This window comes from Cherax quadricarinatus, chromosome 28, assembly GCF_038502225.1.
Source record: "Cherax quadricarinatus isolate ZL_2023a chromosome 28, ASM3850222v1, whole genome shotgun sequence".
Classification (NCBI taxonomy): domain Eukaryota; kingdom Metazoa; phylum Arthropoda; class Malacostraca; order Decapoda; family Parastacidae; genus Cherax; species Cherax quadricarinatus.
This window is the reverse complement of record NC_091319.1, coordinates 10,845,816-10,873,165: the sequence shown is the minus strand read 5'-3', so window position 1 is coordinate 10,873,165 and position 27,350 is coordinate 10,845,816. Positions and strand designations below refer to the sequence as shown.

General features: G+C 42.4%; 1 protein-coding gene across 3 annotated transcripts in view; it reads right to left on the bottom strand.

Annotated features, from left to right (window-relative positions):
• Positions 1-27,350, bottom strand: part of ex (FERM domain containing expanded) — a 282,704-nt gene that overhangs the window by 128,570 nt on the left and 126,784 nt on the right. For all 3 annotated transcript variants that reach the window (XM_053782871.2, XM_070089395.1, XM_070089396.1), the window contains one exon: positions 19,186-19,262. In XM_053782871.2, coding sequence (XP_053638846.2) covers positions 19,186-19,262 — 77 coding nt within the window. The remainder of the gene's footprint in view (positions 1-19,185; positions 19,263-27,350) is intronic.

Below are 27,350 nucleotides of genomic sequence, written 5' to 3'. Positions count from 1 at the left end.
GGAGAGAGGCCAAGAGGCAATACGAGAACGACATAGCATCAAGAGCCAAATCTGAACCAAAGTTGTTATACAGTCACATTAGGAGAAAAACAACAGTCAAGGACCAGGTAATCAGACTGAGGAAAGAAGGGGGGAAGCTGACGAAGAGTGACCAAGAAGTATGTGATGAACTAAACAAAAGATTTAGAGAAGTATTCACAATAGAGTCAGGAATGCTTCCAGCAAACTGTGGAGGTAGGGTGCACCAGCAGGTGCTGAACACAATACACATAACCAAGGTAGAGGTGAAGAAACTGCTAGACGAACTCGATACCTCAAAGGCGGTGGGCCCAGATAACATATCTCCATGGATACTGAGAGAGGGAGCAGAGGAACTGTGTGTGCCATTAGCAGCAATCTTCAGTAAATCTATCGAAACAGGGCAGTTGCCTGAGGCGTGGAAGACAGCACATGTAGTTCCAATTTTTAAGAAAGGGGACAGACAGGCAGCATTAAACTACAGACCAGTGTCACTGACTTGTATAGTATGTAAAGTCATGGAAAAGATTATCAGGAGAAAAGTAGTGGAACACACTGAAAAGTTTGGGATCATACATGACAGTCAGCATGGCTTCAGAGATGGGAAATCCTGTGTCACAAATTTACTTGAGTTCTACGATAAGGTAACAGAAGTAAGACAGGAGAGAGAGGGATGGGTAGATTGCATCTTTTTAGATTGCAAGAAGGCCTTTGACACAGTACCACACAAGAGACTGGTGCAAAAATTAGAGGAGCAGGCAGGAATAAAGGGGAAAGTACTGCAATGGATCAGTGAATACCTGACAGGAAGGAAACAACGTGTGTTGGTACGTGCTGAAGTGTCGGAGTGGGCGAATGTGTCGAGTGGGGTTCCACAAGGTTCAGTCCTAGGCCCGGTGCTATTTCTTGTATACGTGAATGACATGGTGGAAGGAATAGATTCAGAAGTGTCACTGTTCGCTGATGATGTGAAACTGATGAGGAGAATACAAGTGGGAGAGGATCAGTTAAGATTACATGGGGGTCTAGACAAACTACAAGTATGGTCCGACAAATGGCTCCTGGAGTTTAACCCCAGTAAGTGTAAGGTCATGAAGATTGGGGAAGGACACAGAAGACCGCAGACGGAGTACAGGTTAGGAAACCAAAAGCTGCAAACGTCAGTTAAAGAAAAGGATCTTGGGGTAAGCATTATAACGAACATGTCCCATGAGGCACACATCAATCAAATAACTGCTGCAGCATATGGGAGATTGACAAACCTGGGATTGGCATTTAGACATCTGAGTAAGGAGTCATTCACGACATTGTACACAGTGTACGTAAGGCCTATACTGGAATATGCAGCGCCAGTATGGAACCCTCACTTAGTCAAACACGTCAAGAAATTAGAGAAAGTGCAAAAATTTTCAACACGATTAGTCCCGGAACTGAGGGGTATGTCTTATGAGGAGAGGTTAAGGGAACTCAACCTGATGACACTAGAGGATAGAAGGGATAGAGGGGACATGATAACAACGTATAAGATACTAAGAGGCATTGACAACGTGGACAAGGATCGAATGTTTCAGAGATGGGATACAGAAACACGGGGACACAATTGGAAACTGAAAACCCAGATGAGTCATAGGGATGTTAGGAAGTATTTCTTTAGTCTTAGAGTTGTCAGGAACTGGAATAATCTGAAGAATGAAGTAGTGGAAGCAAGTTCCATAAATAGCTTTAAGAAGAGGTATGACAAATATCATGGAACAGGGAGAGTGAATTAGTATCGACCAGTGAAGAGGCGAGGATAGGAGCTATGACTCGATCCCTGCAACCACATATAGGCGAGTACATATAGGTGAGTACACACTCAGTGGTCACTTTATTAGGCACACCTACTCATTAATGCAAATATCTAATCAACCAATCACGTGACAGCACCTCAATGTTAAGAGGCTCAGTCGTAGTTCAGGTTAAACAAAAGAATGGGGAAGAAAAGTGATTCTGACCGTGGAATGATGATGCCAGATGGGGTAATTTGAGTTTCTCAACCTGTTTCTGTCCTGAGATTTTCTTGCACAACAGTCTCTAGAATTTACAGAGAATGATGTGAAAAACACAAAACATCCAGTGAATGGCAATTCTGTTGGTGAAAACTCGTCGTTAAGAAGAGAGGTCAGAGCAGAATAGCTAGAATACTTCAAGCTAACAGGAAGGCAGCAGTATCCATGCGTTACGACAGTGGTATTCAGACAGGCATCTCTGAACGCACAACACGTCGAACCCTGAAGTGGATGGAATACAGTAGCAGAACACCACACCAGATTCCACTCCTGCCCGCTAAGAACATGAAATTGAGGCTACAGTGGGCACAGGCTCACCAAAATTGATTAGCTGAATACTGGAAAAACGTCGCCTGATCTGACGAATCGCGATTTCTGTTGTGACATGCAAATGGTAGAGTCATAATTTGATGTAAACCTTTGGAAAGTGGTGGAAATTTGCAGCAACTGCTTGATGCTATCATGTCAACATGGACCAGGATCTGTTAAGGAATGTTTCCAGCATCTTGTTGAATCAATGCCACGGAGAATTCAGGGTGTTCTGGGGGGCAAAGGGGAACCCTACCCAATACTAGAAGGGTGTACCTAATCAAGTGGCCACTGAGTGCGTAATATATATATATATATATATATATATATATATATATATATATATATATATATATATATATATATATATATATATATGTCGTGCCGAATAGGCAGAACTTGCGATCTTGGCTTAAATAGCAACGCTCATCTTGCCATATAGGACAAGCGAAAATTTGTGTATGCAATAATTTCGCCAAAATCATTCTGAACCTAACGAAAAAAATATATTTCACTGTGTTTGTTTAGTATTAAATTATTGTGAACAAATCTAAAATATATTTAGTTGGGTTAGGCTAAAATAAATTTTTCTTCTTATAATAAGGTTAGGTAAGCTTTCTAAGATTCTTTTGGAGCAAAATTTAAAATTCCTACATTAATGAAAAAAATATATCTTTAAACGTATAAGAGAAAATTTTAGAAAGGACTTAATTTTAAATGAGTTTTTGCTAATTGACAAGTTTTACGTATTCGGCCCGACATATATATATATATATATATATATATATATATATATATATATATATATATATATATATATATATATATATATATGTGTGTGTGTGTGTGTGTGTGTGTGTGTGTGTGTGTGTGTGTAGAGAGAGAGAGAGAGAGAGAGAGAGAGAATTCTTGAACAGGAAAGTTAGTGCCACAGGAAATTTCCCATTTCTGGAGAATGTCATGCAGCACCTGAGAATGGGAGGAGGATACGTAGTAACATGGCCACGAAACTCACAATAAAGAGAAGAGACGTAGTATTAAGTCTACGGAATTCACAATAGAGAAAACGAAGTAATAAGACCGCAGAACTCGCAAGAAACAGAGGAGACGTAGTAATAAGACCACAGAAATCACAATAAACAGAGGAGACGTAGTAATAAGACCACAGAACTCACAATGAGCAGAGGAGACGTAATAATAAGACCACAGAACTCACAATGAGCAGAGGAGACGTAGTAATAAGACCACAGAACTCACAATACACAGAGGAGACGTAGTAATAAGAACACAGAACTCACAATAAACAGAGGAGACGTAGTAATAAGACCACAGAACTCACAATAAACAGAGGAGACGTAGTAATAAGACCACAGAACTCACAATAAACAGAGGAGACGTAGTAATAAGAACACAGAACTCACAATAAACATAGGAGATGTAGTAATAAGACCACAGAACTCACAATAAACAGAGGAGACGTAGTAATAAGAACACAGAACTCACAATAAACATAGGAGACGTAGTAATAAGACCACAGAACTCACAATAAACAGAGGAGACGTAGTAATAAGACCACAGAACTCACAATAAGCATAGGAGACGTAGTAATACATCAACAGTATAGGAAGAGATATATAGTTAAGACATAGTAGCAGACGTTATTTAAAGCTTATTTTAAGAGTCAAAATAGAGAGCGTTCTCACAAGGGTGAATTATTATTATTATAATAAAAAAGAAGCCCTGAACCCAACAAGGGTGAAAAACGTGCTCACTGTCAAGCTCTCATATGTGGAAGTAATACCCCAATGCCAGGCGTGTCTCGCGCGTAAATTAACGTATATACTTATAAGTGGTTCTATCTAATGCAATCTAAAGAACGAGAAATATAAGATCGTTCGGAAATTGAGGCATGGTAACGCTCTAAGTTAAGGACTCGTCACAAAACTGTTAAAAAAATATATATAAAACTGTTATAAAACTTGTAATCAAAGCTATAATCACAGTCACGAGTCGCAGACTCAATCTGGAACAAGTATTGCTCATAATACCACAAATAAATAACAAGGAAAAGACAGGATGCAGAAGAAATTTTTATTTGGACGTTTCGCTCTGTGTAGAGTTGCATCATGACTTGATAAAGCTTTACAAAGAGTGAAAACTTGTTCCAATAAAAACTTGTACTGGTACTTTTCTTTTAATTGAAAATAATATAAATATTGTACGAAAGATGGCTACCACTTGTACAACACGTGGTACATGTCTTATACAGAGCTACCACTTGTACAACACGTGGTACATGTCTTATACAGAGCTACCACTTGTACAACACGTGGTACATGTCTTATACAAAGCTACCACTTGTACAACACGTGGTACATGTCTTATACAGAGCTACCACTTGTACAACACGTGGTACATGTCTTATACAGAGCTACCACTTGTACAACACGTGGTACATGTCTTATACAGAGCTACCACTTGTACAACACGTGGTACATGTCTTATACAGAGCTACCACTTGTACAACACGTGGTACATGTCTTATACAAAGCTACCACTTGTACAACACGTAGTACATGTCTTATACAAAGCTACCACTTGTACAACACGTAGTACATGTCTTATACAGAGCTACCACTTGTACAACACGTGGTACATGTCTTATACAGAGCTACCACTTGTACAACACGTGGTGCATGTCTTATACAGAGCTACCATTTGTACAAAAAGTATTACGTCTTATACAGAGCTACCACTCGTACAACACGTGGTGCACGTCTTATACAGAGCTACCACTTGAAAAACACGTGGTACATGTCTTATACAGAGCTACCACTTGTACAACACGTGGTACATGTCTTATACAGAGCTACCACTTGAAAAACACGTGGTACATGTCTTATACAGAGCTACCACTTGTACAACACGTGGTATATTTCTTATACAGAGCTACCACTTGAAAAACACGTGGTACATGTCTTATACAGAGCTACCACTTGTACAACACGTGGTACATGTCTTATACAGAGCTACCACTTGTACAACACGTGGTACTGTCTTATACAGAGCTACCACTTGTACAACACGTGGTACATGTCTTATACAGAGCTACCACTTGTACAACACGTGGTACATGTCTTATACAGAGCTACCACTTGTACAACACGTAGTACATGTCTTATACAAAGCTACCACTTGTACAACACGTAGTACATGTCTTATACAAAGCTACCACCTGTACAACATGTGGTACATGTCTTATACAGAGCTACCACTTGTACAACACGTGGTGCATGTCTTATACAGAGCTACCACTTGTACAACACGTGGTACATGTCTTATACAGAGCTACCACTTGTACAACACGTGGTGCATGTCTTATACAAAGCTACCACTTGTACAACACGTAGTACATGTCTTATACAGAGCTACCACTTGTACAACATGTGGTACATGTCTTATACAGAGCTACCACTTGTACAACACGTGGTGCATGTCTTATACAGAGCTACCATTTGTACAAAAAGTATTACGTCTTATACAGAGCTACCACTCGTACAACACGTGGTGCACGTCTTATACAGAGCTACCACTTGAAAAACACGTGGTACATGTCTTATACAGAGCTACCACTTGTACAACATGTGGTACATGTCTTATACAGAGCTACCACTTGAAAAACACGTGGTACATGCCTTATACAGAGCTACCACTTGTACAACACGTGGTATATTTCTTATACAGAGCTACCACTTGAAAAACACGTGGTACATGTCTTATACAAAGCTACCACTTGTACAACACGTGGTACATGTCTTATACAGCGCTACCACTTGTACAACACGTGGTACAACATACTTTTCTAACATATAGCTACCACTTGTACAACACGTGATACAACTTGTCTACTACAGGGTTACCACTTGAACACCGCGTGGTACAACAGGATTGTCCACTTGTACACCACGTGATCCAGCATAATAGTCTTTAGTAATAACACATGTCACACTAAAACATGACACAAACTGAGCCAGTCTTTCAGCGCCGACAGCAGATAAAACAACGTAACGAAGCCAACATCATCCCACAAGGCCTTAGGCTCTATTTCCTGTTCCAATGTAGGTTTTTGCTGTCTCTAAATCATCCATTTGTAAGTTTCCTCCCTCGCTCTTTCTCTTTCACACACACACACACACTCAAACACACCCATACAATGGGTTCATGGAAGGCAAATCCTGTGTCACAAACCTTCTGGAGTTTTATGACAAGGTAACAGAAGTAAGACACGAGAGAGAGGGGTGGGTTGATTGCATTTTCCTAGACTGCAGGAAGGCCTTTGACACAGTTCCCCAGATCCTCCAGAAGCTGGAGGATCAGGCGCATATAACAGGGAGGGCACTGCAATGGATCAGGGAATACCTGACAGGGAGGCAACGAGTCATGGTACGTGAAGAGGTACCACAGTGGGCGCCTGTGACGAGCGGGGTCCCACAAGGGGTCAGTTCTAGGACCAGTGCTATTTTTGATATATGCGAACGACAGAAGGAATAGACTCTGAAGTGTCCCTATTCGCAGATGATGTGAAGCTGATGAGAAGAATTAAATCAGATGAGGATGAGGCAGGATTCCAAAGAGACCTGGACAGGCTGGACATGTGGTCCAGAAACTGGCTTCTCGAATTCAACCCTGCTAAATGCAAAGTCATGAAGATTGGGGAGGGGCAAAGAAGACCGCAGACAGAGTATAGGCTAGGTGGACAAAGACTACAGACCTCACTCAGGGAGAAAGACCTTGGGGTGGCCATAACACCGAGCACGTTACCGGAGGCACACATCAACCAAATAACTGCTGCAGCATACGGGCGCCTGGCAAACCTGAGAATAGCGTTCCGATACCTTAATAAGGAATCGTTCAAGACACTGTACACTGTGTATGTTAGGCCCATACTGGAGTATGCAGCACCAGTCTGGAACCCACGCCTGGTCAAGCACGTCAAGAAGTTAGAGAAAGTACAAAGGTTTGCAACAAGGCTAGTCCCAGAGCTCAGGGGAATGTCGTACAAGGAAAGGTTGAGGGAAATCGGACTGACGACACTGGAGGACAGAAGGGTCAGGGGAGACATGATAACGACATACAAGATACTGCGGGGAATAGACAAGGTGGACAGAGATAGGATGTTCCAGAGAGGGGACACAGGGACAAGGGGTCACAACTGGAAGCTGAAGACTCAGACGAGTCACAGGGACGTTAGGAAGTATTTCTTCAGTCACAGAGTTGTCAGGAAGTGGAATAGCCTAGCAAGTGAAGTAGTGGAGGCAGGAACCATACATAGTTTTAAGAAGAGGTATGACAAAGCTCAGGAAGCAGAGAGGGAGAGGACCTAGTAGCGATCAGTGAAGAAGCGGGGCCAGGAGCTGAGTATCGACCCCTGCAACCACAATTAGGTGAGTACACACACAAACACACGCACAAACACACGCACAAACACACACGCACAAGCACACACGCACAAAAACATACGCACAAAATCACACACGCATATATGCACAAACACACACACAAACTATTATAAAAGTTTGAGAAGAGTAGAGCAAGTGGAAGCGAACACAATGGGGAGATGACTGCCCGGGCCTGTTATGCAACCCTCAGGAATGCTGGGACTCCATCTGTGGTGGTGTGGTCGTAGCGGCCTGGGTGCTTCTCCCCACCTCCACCATCACCACACCACCATCAACACTCCCCACTAAAGAACAACAAACATTTCCTACAAATCGCATCTTTAAGTACGGAACACCACCACAACTGAAACAATCAACATCATACACCACTACGAACATTACTACAAGAACTACCCTTACCAACGTAACTACAAACATCACCAGAAAGCACACCACTACTTCAACCAACACCATCACCCTGGATGGAAAGCATTGTTGGGGGACATCAGAGGAAGACTTCAAGTAAGGATGTGAACTAGGTTTCGTGAAGCAGGGACTGGAGCATCCAGCTGGCATGTGAGAGTGAGTGTTGTAACCCGTCCTCCACCGTAAATTACCATCGTGTGGTTTCCAACTATGCAAGTGACCGCGATGTCTTCCCCGCTACCAGTTGGAACCCACACTTTCGAGACCAAACTTGACCATGTTTAGGTCCGTCTTATGTTCTTAAATAAGCCTTTCTTGATTATATTTTTGTATTATTATTATGGGAAAGCTATACATCCTTCGGGCCCTCCAGAACCTGGGAAATGGGAGTTAAAGAGGTTTCTATTTCTGGCTCACGAGCCGTTCAAGAGCTTCAAGGCACTTATCCCTTGATGGGGGGCTTAATGGTAGACCTTGAGAACATTAGACTCGTACATGATACTAAGGTTGTCGACGTCTCTCAGTTGTCGAAAACGTCATTCAAATATCAAGTCCAACTATGATGAGTTTTTTAGCAAAATTGACACATCAGCAGTGTGTTGCTATCTTATTCTATACGACGGTTACAGTGGGAAGAAAATAACTATGGGCAGACTCAGTTCACTATGAGTCATCATGTATGCTTCTATACCTTGTCCACATGACGATGATGACACAGAGGACGGACCAACCAAGAGAGAGGTGCATACTCTTTGTTAGAATGAACTTGAACTTTATTGTTTTGAAGCTAGTCAGGTATTGACTGGCTTCAAAACAGTCAAGATATTTTGGCTTGACGAGGCATCATTGGTCTTTCATTGAGAGTACACCAACCATTCAAGTTTCTAGAAGAAGTATGCTTTTACATAGACCAAACCTTTACCTTGCTGCATTTTTATTTCATCAAAAACTGCAAGAAGCAAGCCCTTGGCATCATCGACTCTCCAGTTTCCACGCACCAACATCACTCCTCCCCATCAGCTAAGTTGCCCGAAACATCAGCAACACTCGCACAGTGCAACCAGTACATCCATCAAAGATTTCACCAAGACCAAACTGAAGAACCTTGAACCAGTCAAAACAGGAGCTTACGTTAATCCGCGCGGAGGCTGTATCGAGGTTACCTAGTGAAAGAGTTAAAAACCTAACACATCTACAAAAAATGAACACATCTACATGTACAAATGCAATAACCTAAACAAAGCATGTATGCAACACTAGAATACCCCAGCTACTTGATGAAATGGAACGATACCCACTTAGTGAGTAAGGAACCAAATACCAGTCATCAAAAATACCTACTAAAAACAGTATTAACCTCCATTTCAAATAGTTACACAAACAAAGGCAACTTCGTCATCTCTGATATATTAGCACGAATCTCCCTTAAAGTGATAGACTCGACCGTCACTACTTTTACAACTACTCCTACGATTTCATGATCCTGCTCTGTATCTTCTACCCTACCATGTTCTCATCATCATATACCCTCTGTGTCCTTGTATCGCTTGTACTGGTACGATAACTCTTAGTGAGCGAAACGTCCCCGTAAATGATTCAGTTACTCTTGTGTCCGTATACTTGAACTTACTCGTTGTTTTGCCAAGAGGCGCGGTGTCACACCCGATCAAAAGGCACCTAGAATGTCCAGTGCAACTGTGTAATTTATGTTTGATTCATCTGGAAACTTGTGCCACATAATGAAGCTTTCTTTTTCACCTTCTCAACCCTTCCTCTCTTTCGTCCTCTTAATAGGGTAGCAGCACATTGTTGATCTTTATAATTTTGCTAAATAATAAAAAAAAAATTCCCCTTTCCACCTTCCATCTCTTTCTCTCTCTCCATATCCTTCTTCCTCCTCTCTCTTTCCTAGTACCATTAAAGGAACCAGCTTATTAACACAGCTTAAAGTTCGGTTACCTTCAATAATCTTATAAACATACACAACAGTTATTATTATGAATTTTACAGCGCCTGGGAATGGTAGGTAATAAGACTGGATCCCAGGAAAGGTAGGGAAGCTATAATTCCTTGAAGTAGATACACATCTCTCGGTACTTATACGCAAACAGTACGCACTTCTCGGTGTAAATACGCAGATAGTACACGCTTATCGGTGCATATACGTAGAGATATATACCTCTCGGTGTATATAAAATGCCACTGGCTGGTTGTTTGGTTTATGGGGTTTAAAGACTATCAACTACATGAGGGATTATAAAGATTTCATATCACCTGTTCACCACTAATCAAGTAGTATATGCTAATCCCTAATCTCTCTCTCTCTCATTCACACACACACACACACACACACACACACACACACACACACACACACTCAGCGTGTATGCTTGGAAACATACACCTCACGGAGTATATATCCTGTGTGGGGCTGAATTGAATAAGGACGGGAAGTACATACTACACAATGGTATATAAGTGGTCCTGCTTGAGCATAATTCAATCAATATTTTCTCCAGCTGAGTCAACCTTGTAGATGTTGACCGCGCGGAATCATGCAGGATGCACTGAGGTAATTACTTACCCTGCAACTATTCGTTACAACTGTACACTTCCTTCAGTAGGAGTCCACACAAAAGGTAGGAAGTCTTAAAGCAATAATTTCCTCTTTCACTGTATGTCCAAAAATAGTGTGAACATACTGCTGGTTGTTGCTCTTTAATGGTTACGACGGCTTAAGCAGTACTGATGATGCTTAACCAGTCTCTCGAATCTAGCGAGCAAGTTTTTAAGTGAGCTCGAATCCTCCAGTCTCACTGCACAGGCTTGAAATGAATAAGTTGTGTAATCTGTAAAGGGTTTTGACCTTTGAGACATGTCAGCCCTCTGGTAATAACAAGAGGCAAAACACACATGAACACCCAAGGTAAACCGTAGTTACAAAAAAGAAAAAAAAATACAAGCAGCACGAGCAAAGTTTGAAGATTTGAAGAGCGTCTTGACCCAGTAGAGGCTCAAAATGAACTTCAGTCTATTCAGAAGCACATGTCGAAATTGTTATGCATTCTGTTACCATATCTTTGTGTATGAAGCTCCTCACAGTGACCAACTAAACTAATCTGACAATGAGAGTGCACAATGCTACACTGCAAGCTGACAACGATAATATTACGACTCTCATGAATGACATTCGGCAAATTCATGAACACTGGGACTCGATCCTGAATGAGTCCATCTGAGCAGCACACAGTAGTGCAACCAGGATTTAAATCTGGAGGGGCATATCTGGAGTATACCTAGAAGGGGTATGGGGGGTCAACGCCCCCTCGGCTCGGTCCGTCACCAGATCTCGTGGTGGATCAGGGCCTGATCAACCAGGCTGTTACTGCTGGCTGCAAGTAAACCGACGTATGAGCCACAGCCCACCTGGTCAGGTACTTTCTTTAGGTGCCTGTCCAGCTCCCTCTTGAAGACAGCCAGGGGTCTATTGGTAATCCTCCTTATGTATGCTGGGAGAAAGTCGAATAATCTTGGGCCCCTGACACTTATTGTGTTGTTTCTTAGCGTACTTATGGAGCCCCTGATTTTCATTGGGATGATGTTGCATGAATTTACTATGATGAATGGCCCAATTCTACAGGCATTTCTTAACTAGGATTTTGCATATTTGTAGAAATATTTGGAATTTCTAGCAACATCCTGGATGACTTTTTGTTCACTTTGTGCTTCTTCTGTCTGGTACGACAGATTAAGTTACTGTTCTACCTGGGTAATCTCTTGGATAAGACTGTCTTTCCTTTGTTGTGTCATATTCATGCTTTTAAGCAGTTCGGTAATCCTTTTTCTTTATCCGTTTAGTCTTCCAAGCTCTCTTCCTAATTTTGATCTCCTAGGTTTTCCACAGTGGTACATATTAAATACCGACCTTGTATGCTTCCGTACTCAGTTTTTTCAGACACCGGTGAGGATTTAAGTGCTCATGACTGTTTCCCAGGGTATGTCTGATACTTCTTGGTTAATTATGTCCTTGTCAATGCTCAAGAGTTTTCCAGCCCTGAATGTATACTCGTTTGCCCTTTTATAATGTAATGACCTGAGTACATTGCATTAGTGAATGTAATGTCTGCGATTAGTTCCTCGTTCTTCACGAAGACCAGATCCGGCGTATTTTCATTTTTAGTGGGTTCTGTTATCTGTTGGTTCAAAGTTAACTTTTATTAAAGCCCATGAGATTTCTAGCATGTATATATGTGTTGAGCTAGTGTGCTTCCATGAACTATTTCTAACTCAGCGCTGTCAGGTATCATTTACCATTTCATATTCGGGGGTTTGAAGTTTCCCAGATGGATATTAATATTGTAGGGTTTTCAAGGCAATAATATACAGATTATGATTTAGGAACCAAGTGCTGTCCTATTTATGTGCACGTACATTACATACACACAAGTACACATACTGCTCATACGTGGAGGAGCATACGCATGTGTACACAACCTTACATACATACACAAACACAATCATACGAACTCACACTTACACAAATACACACACAAATGTACACATACACAAATACACACATACACAAATATACATACATACACATACACATATACAAATACATGTACACACAAAAAATACACATATGCACAAATACATATACACGAACATACACATCAGGGTCAACAGAGTGCACTCACGCTCCAAGACTGACATACAGTCGGAGTTGAGAATAAAAAGAAATGAAGTGTTGGTGGGCAGGTTTATGGTTACCGAGACACGTGGGTATTCCTGCCCCTAGTGTGTGTGTGTGTGTGTGTGTGTGTGTACCCTGCCTTACACCCCTCCCTTGCTGCCCTATGTACACACACCGCCAAGTATGAACTAGTGAAGGCTGCCACACCAGGCGTTCAAATGTTCTGCACATGGGAGGTCTGGTCTAGGACCGGGCCTCAGGGGTATTGCATTAACCCACCTGAAACCATCTCCAGTATATCCAGTAGTTTATTAGTCTACAACGTTACTGTTGAGGTTTGAAATGCGTCGACTTGGCTGAGGAAACCATTACTGACGGTCTGCTGTCGACATGACGACCGTACTATGTAAATTACTAAATTGCACTTACTGAATACAATACTAATCGAAGTGTAATGGGTTGCGTGGATCTATAGAAACTCTTATCTGAATGAGAATTGACTCTGTACAAAGCAAAGTCTAGAAGCCATTCAATTCAAAAAGATTGATTGACACTCGATTAGTCTTTCCGCGAACTCTGGAGAGAACTAATCGCAATAATCATTAATGAACTTACCCCCCAAGCTGTCCTCAAGTTAGTTCCTGTGTATCATATTACTGATGGAAACCAATGACAGCAAGATGAAGAATAAGACACATGTGTAAACCTTAACTACTTTTATTGCGGTAAGCTTTCGCCTTGCACAACAGGCTTCATCGGTCGAAAACAGGTGAATATAACACTGCAGAGTGTAGAAATAGTTCTGACGTGATCAGTCCGTCAGCCGTCAAGAATCTTCCTAATGCTGCCGACGGGCCAGGGCTAGACAGACTCTTCCGTGGACTGCCTGGTCAGCCAGGTTGCTGCTGCTGGCGGCCTGCTAATCCATACATCCATCACAGCCTGATTGATCTGGCACTTGGTACCGGGAGTGATCCAGTTTTCTCTTCCATGACTTCTACATTTGTTCCGAAAGTGTTTCTGTCTTCTGTTAGTATACCTGGTGAGGGTTTCGGTGGTTAACGCACCCGCCGCCCGGTCTGTGGCCAGGCCTCATGGTGGCTCAGGGCCTGATCAACTAGGCTGTTACTGTTGGCCGCACATAAACCGACGTACGAACCAGCACGATGTTGGCACATTGTTCCAGTATTGTGCCACAGCGACACTGCTCTTCAACGGGTATAATTTACATCTACAATCTCTCTGACTCCTATGCAGAGGAGCACACAGAAGACAGCGGAGCGGACAGCGCGGCATACAGTGGACAGCGAAGCATACAGTGGACAGCGAAGCATGCAGTAGACGGTGGGGCAGTGGACAACGAAGGACGCAGTGGACAACGGAGCACATAGTGGGGAGCGGAGTATAGTGGACAGCAGGGGCACACAGTGGGCAGTGGGGCACACAGTGGGCAGCGGGGCACACAGTGGGCAATGAAGTCCACAGTGGGAAGCGGGGCACGCAGTGGACAGCAGGGCACGCAGTGGACAGCGGGGGCACACAGTGGGCAACGGGGCACAACGGTGTAAGCCCTCAAGGGGTCATTACCAAAGAATGTCGGTGATCTGCTATTACGCCAATTTGCACCGCTGCACTTTCTCACTGCTCCCCCCCCCCTCCCTTCCCCTCCTCTCTCTCCTTCCCCCCTTCTATCCCTGTCCCACCCCATCCCCTTTCCCTAGTCCCCTCCCTATCCTCCTCTCTTATCCCCTGCCCATCACTTCCTTACCCCCCTCCTGTCCCACCCCATCCCCAGTCATTCCCCTTCCCTCTCCCTATATCTACCCTTTACTTTTTTTAACCCCTCCATCCCCTCTACCCCTTAGGAAAGTTGATTGGTTAATTAGGTTTAAAGCCTCTCGACTACACGAGGGTCATTAAGGCTGCTTGTAACCTGTACACCACCAGTCAAGAATAATTTAATTCCTAACATTGATTAGTATATCCTCACCTCTCAGTGTATACAGACTCAGACATATACCTCTCGGTGTATATACACTGAGAAACATACACCTCTCGGTGTATATACACTAAGAAACATACACCTTTGGGTGTATATACACTGAGAAACATACACCTCTCGGCGTATATACGAAGTAGTATATACACTAAAACATACTGTACATCTCTTGGATGTATATACACTGAGAAACATACACTTCTCGATGTCTATAGAATCATACATATCTCGGAGTATATACAATAATACATGCATCTCTTGGGTGTATTTACACTGAGAGACACACTAGTCAGTGTAGCACACAACTTGGCGATGCTTCCAGGGAATCAACGCTCCCTACAGTCCGCTTGCTCTCACACCAGCAGGCCTTCTGATTGACGACCTGGTCAGTCAGACTGCTGCTGCTTGCGGCATGCAGTCCCATACAGACCCCCCCCCCCCAAGTCAGGCAGTTCAAAACAGTATGTGTGACTTTATCAAGTTCTTTACTGAGGTGATGAGAAACAGTGGTCAGGAAGCAGTGCAAGTATCTCCTCACACAGGTCTGTCAACTGACACAGTTGATGAGAAACAGTGGTGAAGAAGCAGTACAAGTGTCTCCGGAAAACTGGAATGTTTCTCATCAGCTGACAGACCTGTGTCAGGAGAGGCATGTACTGCTTCTTCACCACTGTTTCTCATCAACTGACACAGTTGATGAGAAACAGTGGTGAAGAAGCAGTACATATGTCTCCCGACACAGGTCTGTCAGTTGACGAGAAACATCCCAGTTTTCCACAAAATTAAGAAATCTGTTACAAACTTCAACTTGGAGTATAAGTCACTAAATTTATAGATCTGAATGAACGTTTCTCATGTTTTTCTACACAATATAATATTTCACAGTTCGTTTATTGACATGTGAAAAGTGCGATAAAATGTATATATTTTTTTAAACTTTCAACTCGAAAATGATGTGTTTACCTATTACCTCGTGAAGCTTCCGCTGGCCTACCCCAGCCAGGGTTTATACCTACCCCAGCCAGGGTTTATACCTACCCCAGCCAGGGTTTATACCTACCCCAGCCAGGGTTTATACCTACCCCAGCCAGGGTTTATACCTACCCCAGCCAGGGTTTATACCTACCCCAGCCAGGGTTTATACCTACCCCAGCCAGGGTTTATACCTATCCCAGCCAGGGTTTATACCTACCCCAGCCAGGGTTTATACCTACCCCAGCCAGGGTTTATACCTACCCCAGCCAGGGTTTATACCTACCCCAGCCAGGGTTTATACCTACCCCAGCCAGGGTTTATACCTACCCCAGCCAGGATTTATACCTACCCTAGCCAGGTTTCATACCTACCCCAGCCAGGGTTTATACCTACCCCAGCCAGGGTTTATACCTATTTATACCCAGCCAGGGTTTATACCTACCCCAGCCAGGGTTTATACCTACCCCAGCCAGGGTTTATACCTACCCCAGCCAGGGTTTATACCTACCCCAGCCAGGGTTTATACCTACCCCAGCCAGGGTTTATACCTACCCCAGCCAGGATTTATACCTACCCTAGCCAGGTTTCATACCTACCCCAGCCAGGGTTTATACCTACCCTAGCCAGGTTTCATACCTACTCCAGCCAGGGTTTATATCTACCCGTCAGGTCTCGTGCTTACCCCAGCCAGGGTTTATACCTACAGGAGCCAGGTTTCATTCCTACCCCAGCCAGGGTTTATACCTACCCTAGCCAGGTCTCATACTTACCCCAGCCAGGTCTCATAGCTACCCCAGCCAGGGTTTATACCTACCCAAGCCAGGTCTCATACCTACCCCAGCCAGGGATTATACCTACCCTAGCTAGGTCTCATACCTACCCCAGCCAGGGTTTATACCTATCCTAGCCAGGTTTCATACCTACCCCAGCCATGTTTCCTACCTACCCCAGCCAGGTCTCATACCTACCCCAGCCAGGTTTCCTACCTAGCCTAGCCAGGTTTCATACCTACCCCAGCCAGGTCTCATACCTACCCCAGCCAGGTTTCATACCTACCCCAGCCAGGTCTCATACCTACCCCAGCCAGGTTTCATACCTACCCCAGCCAGGTCTCATACCTACCCCAGCCAGGTTTCATACCTACCCCAGCCAGGTTTCATACCTAGCCCAGCCAGGTCTCATACCTAGCCCAGCCAGGTTTCATACCTACCCCAGCCAGGTCTCATACCTACCCCAGCCAGGTTTCATACCTACCCCAGCCAGGTTTCATACCTACCCCAGCCAGGTTTCATACCTACCCCAGCCAGGTTTCATACCTACCCCAGCCATGTTTCCTACCTACCCCAGCCAGGTCTCATACCTACCCCAGCCAGGTTTCATACCTACCCCAGCCAGGTTTCATACCTACCCCAGCCAGGTTTCATACCTACCCCAGCCAGGTCTCATACCTACCCCAGCCAGGTCTCATACCTACCCCAGCCAGGTTTCATACCTACCTCAGCCAGGTCTCATACCTACCCCAGCCAGGTTTCATACCTACCCCAGCCAGGTCTCATACCTACCCCAGCCAGGTTTCATACCTACCCCAGCCAGGTTTCATACCTACCCCAGCCAGGTCTCATACCTACCCCAGCCAGGTTTCATACCTACCCCAGCCAGGTTTCATACCTACCCCAGCCAGGTGTCATACCTACCCCAGCCAGGTTTCATACCTACCCCAGCCAGGTTTCATACCTACCCCAGCCAGGTGTCATACCTACCCCAGCCAGGTTTCATACCTACCCCAGCCAGGTTTCATACCTACCCCAGCCAGGTTTCATACCTACCCCAGCCAGGTTTCATACCTACCCCAGCCAGGTTTCATACCTACCCCAGCCAGGTTTCATACCTACCCCAGCCAGGTTTCATACCTACCCCAGCCAGGTTTCATACCTACCCCAGCCAGGTGTCATACCTACCCCAGCCAGGTTTCATACCTACCCCAGCCAGGTTTCATACCGCACTTCAACGCCAGAGGATCACTACCTAATAGTCTGCTAAGGAGGTGGTGAAACCTTCATGAAGAAACTAAGTGAGTGTTAGGAAATTATTATTATGAGGAGCGCTAACCCCGTAGGGATTATACAGCGCCTGTGGGGAGGGGATGGATGGTGGAAGGTATTCAGGCTTAATTCAAGGAGCTGAAGCACAGATCCAATTTCCTAGATCAAGAGCCCTTCACCAGCATCAATGAACCTCCCTTGAGGGAAGAGCGTTAGGTAAGAAATGTTTACAGGTGAAGAGCGAGTGTAACAAAGCCGGGGACCATAATAGTCTCCTCGAAGCGCCCCTTTAGTTAGTACGTAGTATCATTATATTCATGGGTAAGCGTTAAACTTGTAGGGGGTCATACAACGCCAAGGAAATAAAAGATAAACAGGTTTAATCCGAGAAACGGGAGAGCTTTAATTCCTCGAATCAAAAGCCCAGTAGCCTCTACCAAATCACCCCTTCTTGAAGGGGTGATTTGTACTGCAGCTTCTCACTAGAGTATCTTGCACCACTTACCGTGTCTCCCATTCATCTAAAGAGGTACTTTAGTGAGCTCATTTGAAACCAATAATCTTGCTTTGAAAAGAGAGTCAGTAAACGAGAATAATTTAGATTTGAAAAGATACGATCACTGAAATAGCTCTATATTCTCGAAGTATGCATTATAAGTCTTAAAGGCTGTTAATATTCGGAAATATCGCAGTGTAGACAGCATAAAACACTTAAGATTATCATCACTGCTAAAATTTTTCTTGTTATGGAGTCTGTGTGTCAGTCGAAATAGGGTGAGTTAACAGCTTTTAGTTTGCAAAATATGAATTGTTTAAAAAAATAATTGTGGCTAACACCAAGGGTGTGTCACCGTTATGTAATAGAGTGCAAAAGTTATTTAGTTTACGTTCTAGTGATTTTTCACAAGTACACACACTACACATTTTCGCCGCCTACAACACACGTACAAACAGAACGCACTGGATGGGGTAAGAACGTCTGGAAACAAACGTATTGGGGTAAGAGGCGAGGAAAATGGACATGTATGCATTCCATCTAGGACACCTTTACTGAAAACGCTTTAGTCCATGGACCTTGATCACTACAAAATGTATTTGAGTGGTCAAGGTCCAAGGACGGACAAAAACGTCTTCAGTAGATATCCTAAAGGAATGTATTCGTGTCCATTTCTCGAGTTACGGGACGATCAGTTGTCTTCTTACAGCACGAGGTGATAACAAGAGCAGAATGACTTACGCTGTGTGAGGTCTTCCACGACTTGGGCGCATATTTACTGAGTTTGCTCTCGGGGTCCGCGAACACATTTTCTCCGTCTGCAAGAAAAAACACAAACTACTGTCAGTCAATCACGATTCCCACTATTTACCTACATCATGATACCACATTATAAATGAGATATAGTAATACCAACTTAAAAAAACTTGATGCACTTCATATAATAACTCACAAAAGTAGACACAGCGAAGTGTTTTGTCATATTCTGTAAGGTTTACATTGAGGTGTCTCTAAAAGGTTGGATGTTCGGACACTCTAGTCTAGGAGGTAATGCTCCAGTGTATGGCCCTGTCTCTCCCCACTCACTTTGTTATGTCACTGACATCTCCATACAAACCGTACTGCCAGAGATACAGCCTAGTTAGCCTTAGTTTAGCAGTAACAACATCTTGTAATCTACTGACCTTTGTTACTTTCTCCATAGATATATTTAAATTGACACATTTCATTATAATGGATAATGGATATAGTTTTCATAGCAACTTACAAAACCAGATACTGTTATGATTAAACATAGGAGGTGCTACCAAAAAGTTCCTAGAATGCCGTGAAAAAATACACAGGCTTACCTAATCACCTATATAAAGTTGTCTCTCTCGAAGTACTCTCCTGGGGAGGCTATATACTGATTCGAGCGTCTCTACCACTTCTCGAAACATTTCTGGAACTCTTCTTTCCTGATGGAGTCCAGCGCGGCCTGCGATTCTGCTTGAATCTCCCCTACGCCTTTAAAACGCCGCCCCTTGAGTGCCATTTTTATTTTTGGGAAGAGAAAGAAGTCACAGAGGAAGGAGGGCTAGATCTGGGGAGTAGGGAGGGTGGGGGACGACCGCCATGTTATTTTTGGTCAGAAAACGATGATCGTTCAGGTCTTGAGTCAACAAGCCGGGCAGAACTTTCTCAGCCGCACGCCTCATGTTCAAATTTTCTGTCAAAATGCTTTAACACGACCCATAAAAAATTCCAACAGCACTGGATACTCTGACGACGATGTTCATGAACAGACTTCCTCACTTTTTCAATGCTGGCGTCTGCTTTTGACGTTGATAGACGAACAGAGCGTTCCGCCTCGGTTGACGTTCGTCCTGCTTTGAGTCGAGAAACCATTTAAAACTGTATGTCCGACCCACTGCTTCATTGCCAAATGATCGCTGAAGCATTTTATGAGTTTCACTAGCCGCTTTACCCAGCTTGAAAACAGAGTTTAACACACGCACACACGCTGTTCTTTCTTTTAAAAATTCTACTGTTACACAAAAAATAGCAATGCACTGACAACACGACAAAAAATGCCCATCTACACTTAACAGAATGACAGGTCGCACTGAAACTCGCCACGCTATTTCATAAAGGAGTATGCAGAACAACCACTGTGAAAGAAAATTCCAAGAGCTTTCGTGATTTCTCACGAAAGCGCTTGAAATTTCACTATTTTGTCACACTGGTTGTTCTGCATATTGTGATATCACCTGTTTATTGTGATCTTATTGTTTCATAAAGGAGTGTACTATGATGCCGCCATTTTTCACCCAGGAAGAGTACGAAAATACGAGTCAGGGAACTTTTTGATAGCACCTTGTATAACGCTATGAATAGTAAATATAGCATATATATATATGTATGTATAGTAAAAGGACACAAGTGCAACTAATGTGACATTTATTGTGGCAACGTTTCGCTCTCCGGTGGTCTGGTGGCTAAAGCTCCCGCTTCACACACGGAGGGCCCGGGTTCGAGTCCCGGCGGGTGGAAATTCCGACACGTTTCCTTACACCTATTGTCCTGTTCACCTAGCAGCAAATAGGTACCTGGGTGTTAGTCGACTGGTGTGGGTCGCATCCTGGGGGACAAGATTAATTAAGGACCCCAATGGAAATAAGTTAGACAGTCCTCGATGACGCACTGACTTTCTTGGGTTATCCTGGGTGGCTAACCCTCCGGGGTTAAAAATCCGAACGAAATCCTATCCTATCCTATATATATATATATATATATATATATATATATATATATATATATATATATATATATATATGTCGTGCCGAATATGTAAAACTGGTCAATTAGCAAGAACCCTTAAAATTAAGTTCTTTCAGAATTTTTTTCTTATACGTTTAAAGATATATTTTTTTCATTAATGTTAATTTAAAAATTTTTAATTTTGCACCAAAAGAATCTTAGAAAACTTACCTAACCTTATTATAACAAGAGCAATTTATTTTAGCTTAACCCAACTAAATATATTTTAAATACGTTTACAATAATTTAGTACTAAACAAACACAATCAAATATATTTTTTCGTTAGGTTCAGAATGATTTTGGCGAAATTATTGCATACACAAATTTTCACATGTTCTATATGGCAAGATGAGCGTTGCTATTTAAGCCAAGATGGCAAGTTCTGCCTATTCGGCACGACATATATAAATATAAATATATATATATATATATATATATATATATATATATATATATATATATATATATATATATGTCGTGCCGAATAGGCAGAACTTGCGATCTTGGCTTAAATAGCAACGGTCATCTTGCCATATAGGACAAGTGAAAATTTGTGTATGTAATAATTTCGCCAAAATCATTCTAAACCTGACGAAAAAAAATATATTTCACTGTGTTTGTTTAGTATTAAATTATTGTAAACAAATCTAAAATATGTTTAGTTGGGTTAGACTAAAATAAATTTTCTTGATACAATAAGGTTAGGTAAGTTTTCTAAGATTCTTTTGGTGCAAATTTAAAAATTTTTACATTAACATTAATGAAAAAAAATATATCTTTAAACGTGTAAGAGAAAATTTTAGAAAGGACTTAATTTTAAATGAGTCCTTGCTAATTGACCAGTTTTACATATTCGGCACGACATATATATATATATATATATATATATATATATATATATATATATGTCGTGCCGAATAGGCAGAACTTGCCATCTTGGCTTAAATAGCAACGCTCATCTTGCCAAATAGGGCAAGTGAAAATATGAGTATGCAATAATTTCGCCAAAATCATTCTGAACCAAACGAAAAAAATATATTTCACTGTGTTTGTTTAGTATTAAATTATTGTAAACAAATCTAAAATATATTTAGTTGGGTTAGGCTAAAATAAATTGATCTTGTTGTAATAAGGTTAGGCAAGTTTTCTATGATTCTTTTGGTGCAAAATTAAAAATTTTTACATTAACATTAATGAAAAAAATATATCTTTAAACGTATAAGAGAAAATTTTAGGAATGACTTAATTTTAAATGAGTTCTTGCTAATTGACCATTTTTACATATTCGGCACGACATATATATATATATTATTGTAACCACGAAGGAGTGGTATTAATCAATAACAATACTGCACTAGCCAAGGACTAGAATCCAAGTTGTACTGGCCCGCCTCATGGAGAGCTAGAACCACATGACGCCTTAGCCCACAGGACCACCCAATCAGTTTGGGTGAGTTAAGGGACAAGAGCTCGAGGATTTTCGGTATAAGCCATCATCAAATGCCAGTCATTCCATGAACTGGATAGGCTTAAACTAGAAATTCAAAGAATTAGAAGAAACCAGATGCCAGATATTCATTCAAAATATACCGGTATCTTTCAAATGAATATCTGGCATCTGTTGTTTTCTCTAATGCTTTGAATCCGTGGCTAAGCCCCACCCATTTCACTGAATGACCTGGAATGTGATGAAGGCTTCTCGAAGCATCTGGGGAATTGTACTTACTCTGAGAATTGACTCTGACGTCCTTGGAAGCAAGGAAGGAATGGGGAGATATGATCACTGCGTGTAAAATTACGAGGTAAGAGACAGGCTGCTCGAGAGGAAAGTACCAGGTACAAGGGGGTACCAATGGAAGCTAAAGAAGCAGAAGAGTCACAGGAAAGTTAGAAAATATTTCCTTAGTCTCAAGGTGATTGAAAAGTGGAACGAGCTAGACGAGGTGAATAGGGACTCCTTTATTTACAGCTTTTAAATTAAGTATATCAAAACCCGGTCGGTGAGGCTAACCAAGAATTAGGGGTCAGCAGTGTTTCGACCTCCACAAACACATGTTCGTGAACCCTACCAGCTACAGAAACCATCCTCAGTAGCTCTGGAAAAGTGTGATACAAAGAAGACCACCTGCAGACCGTATCACCAGCAGCTCTGGAGAAGTATGACATAAACAAGACCACCTACAGACGGTATCTACAGTGGCTCTGAAGAAGTGTGATACATACAAAACCACCTGCAGATCGTATTCCAGTAGTTATGGTAATTCTTCTTGTGGTAAAAATAAAAAAAATATAACACACAAGACTATACATAACAATTAGCCACATACGAAACAAGCAGTCATAAAATACCTAATCATAGTTCGGCTCACTTCGATAAGGTGAATGTTGCACCGAGTACATATGTTATTTACACACTGAACATTAGAAGACTACTGACCCATGCTAGGTGAAGCTAGGTAAAGAAAATGGTAAGAGGTGAAAAAGTCACTGAAAAAAAATAGTTTTGGCTAAGAAAAAATCATAAGAAAAAAGTTACGAACTGCTTGTCAATGGATCTAGCCTAACTTAACACAATCTAAAGTAACCTAACGCAATTTAATGTAACTTAACTTAAACCAGCCTAGCCTAAGTTCATCAAATCTGTCCAATATCTTGTTTTCCCTCTGACTTTTTACCTGTCACCGGCGAGGCAGCTCGTACTCACACAACTATTCACAAAATGTCTCTGTCTAACCGATTTTTGAAGCTTCCCAAAGCACTCCACTTTTTTTGTTCCACCCATCCGCAACGCTAGTGCCAAATCAGTGCTTTCCTATATCTTTTCTAAATCTAAATTTATCAACTTTAATCTATAACTGCGAGAACTCACAAATATTCGGCCTAATGTTAAACCATAATATTGCAGCAGTTGAGGCGAACCCTTCAGGTAAGGTGGCATTTGCAATTGCGATCAGTGCCAAGCAGCCTTGGCGTCAGGATAATTGCAGTCTGAGTATCTCCCCGCAGCCAAGGAGATACAGTAATTCTGGTTCATGCCCATCCTCAGCAGCAAGTAATTACAGTAACTACAGCAATCGTAACAGCTCTGGTCCAACCACAAGCTGTTACATGTGGACGGCACAGTCATGCTCACAAAGCTTGTTGCTCTCCATGCAACAGGAACAAGAACAGTCCATTTAACGCTGTAGTCAAGCACTAGTTTAACAAAAGATGAGTGGAACAAACTGCCCAGTGTTGTCACTGACAGTTGTAAAAATAGGACATAAATATATGGGAGGAATAACAGAGTTTGAGTAAGACTTACCCAACGAGGGTCATCTATTCTTATGCAATCATTCTTAAAGCAATAACTCACTACAAATATCACAAAATGAACGGATATCGAACAAGTGATTGTTGTATCCTACTGCAGATGAACCATTTGTTATCTTCCGATAGTAGGTTGGTAGACAGCAACTATCTAGGGAGGTACTACACTCCTCTCATGTGTGTGTGACCTTAGGGTACGTTGGTAGACAACAACCATCCAGGGGAAGTGGATACTAATCTCCTGTCATATGAGTGTGACCCCAGGGCTGGTTGGTAGAGAGGAAATCATCCAGGGAAGGCATTAGCCTCCTGTCATATATGTGAGTAGTGAGTTGACCTGTGTCAGCAGTGAGTTAACCCGTGCTCTGCGAAGACGTTCTTAATGGATTCTCAGTGCTTGTGATATTAAGTGTTAAAAATGTCTTCTCTTGAGTTTGAGGAGCTATGTCATTAGATGAAGGCAGAGCTGGAGGAAGCTAGGTAGGATATAACGTCTTAGATCAGAATGATTCATCACAGATATGAAAATGAATACTAGACGCAACGAATGGAAACTGATGGGTAAGAAAGGATTAAAGCTGAACTGAAGATCAAAGAAGCAAATGTTGCTATTGCCAATTCCTTTGTAGTTTGGTCATCAAGGACACCAGCAAAGCCGCTAGTGAAGGCAAAAATGCTCTGTTAGGACTGTCAGGTTAAATTTATGGTCAGTGCTTTTTGTAACAAGGATAAGAAGAGCAGGCAGAGGGTGTGTTTTCCTGGGGGCTGGGATGAGAGATGAAGCTAGCATAATAGGAAACATCATGCCTGGTAATGGGAACAACCCTATTATCTTCCTCAAAGTTGGAGGTAATAATGGTGAGAGGCATAGGATTGAGGACCTGTTGCCAGGAACAGGACAGCGATAGACATAATTACGATAAATGGAGGGATCCATCGCATACGTAGCATTCTACCATGGAGAAGAGTTGCCAGCAAATGACTGTCTAGGTCACTTTGGCATTAACTGATGGCTAGACAAGAACTGCAAGGAAACTGGGCTCTCTTTTATAACAAGGATAACATGCATGCGTGCCTAGGATGGGGTACATTTATTTAGGACAAGGGTAACAGTATTAGCTACTTCAGTTGAGGAGACTTTAAACTAAAAAAATGAGGAATGGCGTGTTTATGGGATAAAAAAAAACATTGTTTTATATTATTTTGCCAATAACAGTTATCCAGAGAGTAAAGTAAAACAGATAAAATTAAGCAAGTCTAGTTAAAAGAAAAAATATGAAATATTATGTAATGATAATAAAGACTTAAATATTGGAAAGACGAAGATAATCAGGGAAAGGATAGGAGGAAAAAATCTTAGCATATATTATGTAACAGCTCTAGGAAAAAAAAAGAAAACTGGGATGGACTGTTCAACTGTGGAGAAGCTAATTGTTGCTGTTATTAGGACCTGGTACCACGACGAAGAACTTGCCAAAATGTGCTCAATATTGGTCGATTCTATGCCAAAGCGTATAGCAATGCTTATAAAATCAAAGGGTAGTCATATCTCTTATTAAATCAATTATCTGTCACATCATTACCGTGTATTTTTCAAATAAACATTAATTTTCCAAATGTCTTATTTCATCACTGTCCCACTTAATATGCATACTACTGTATGTGTGACCATGTCTACTACTGCTGCACTGCTCCACTTCTTACACCGGCAATTAGCTTCCTCTTAGGAAATTAGAGGAAGTCTCTACAAGTCTACGTCCCACCTTATGGGCCTGACCTACTTCCACTAGTGGGCCCCACCCACATGTGATTAGGTCTACTACTAATGCATCGTTCCATTCTATTTCCAGTCTCCATTCTATCTCCAGTCTCATGTCTCTGTATTAGACTTATAAAGACCCTGCTGAGCGAAATGTCTTTCAATATGCCTTATCCATGTATCTTATTCATCAACGGACACTAAAGGTATGTCCGTCAACGATACCGTTCTTACGTAGTGACAGTTTTTAATGAGTAATTGACCAGATCAGTTATAAGTCATTATGTGATTGACCAGACCATCATATAAGCTCTTTTCCTCGGTAGTCCTCAGGAAACTCTCTCCCCAACTGTACTGCCCTCAGAAAGCTCTGTCTACCACTGTACTGCCCTCAGAAAGCTGTCTACCACTGTACTGCCCTCAGAAAGCTGTCTACCACTGTACTGCCCTCAGAAAGCTCTGTCTACCACTGCACTGCCCTCAGAAAGTTCTACCACTATACTGCCCTCAGAAAGCTCTGTCTCCGACTGTACTGCCATCAGAAGTTCTGTCTCCCATTGTACTGCCCCCAGAAAGCTCTGTCTCCCATTGTACTGCCATCAGAACGCTCTATCTCCCACTGTACTGCCCTCAGAAAGCTCTGTCTTCCACTGTACTGCCCTCAGAAAACTCTGTCTCCCACTACACCCTCTCCCATTCTACTGCCCTCGGGAAGTTCTCTCACCTACTGTACTGCCCTCACTAAGCTCTCTTACTCACTGTATTGCCCTCACTAAGCTTTCTCTCCCACTGTACTGCCCTCACTAAGGTCTCTCACCCACCGTACTGCCCTCACTAAGCCCCCTCTCTCCCACTGTACTGCACTCACTAGGCCCCCTCTCCCATTGTGCTGCCCTCAGGAATCCCTCTCTCCCATAAGTAATTACCTCTCCTGTAATCTGCATGTCTGTCTGGTAACCTGGGAAGAGATGAGGGAAGAATACAGAAGATAAAAGATAAAGGAAAAGAATGGAAGGGGAAAGAATGAGAAGAAATGGG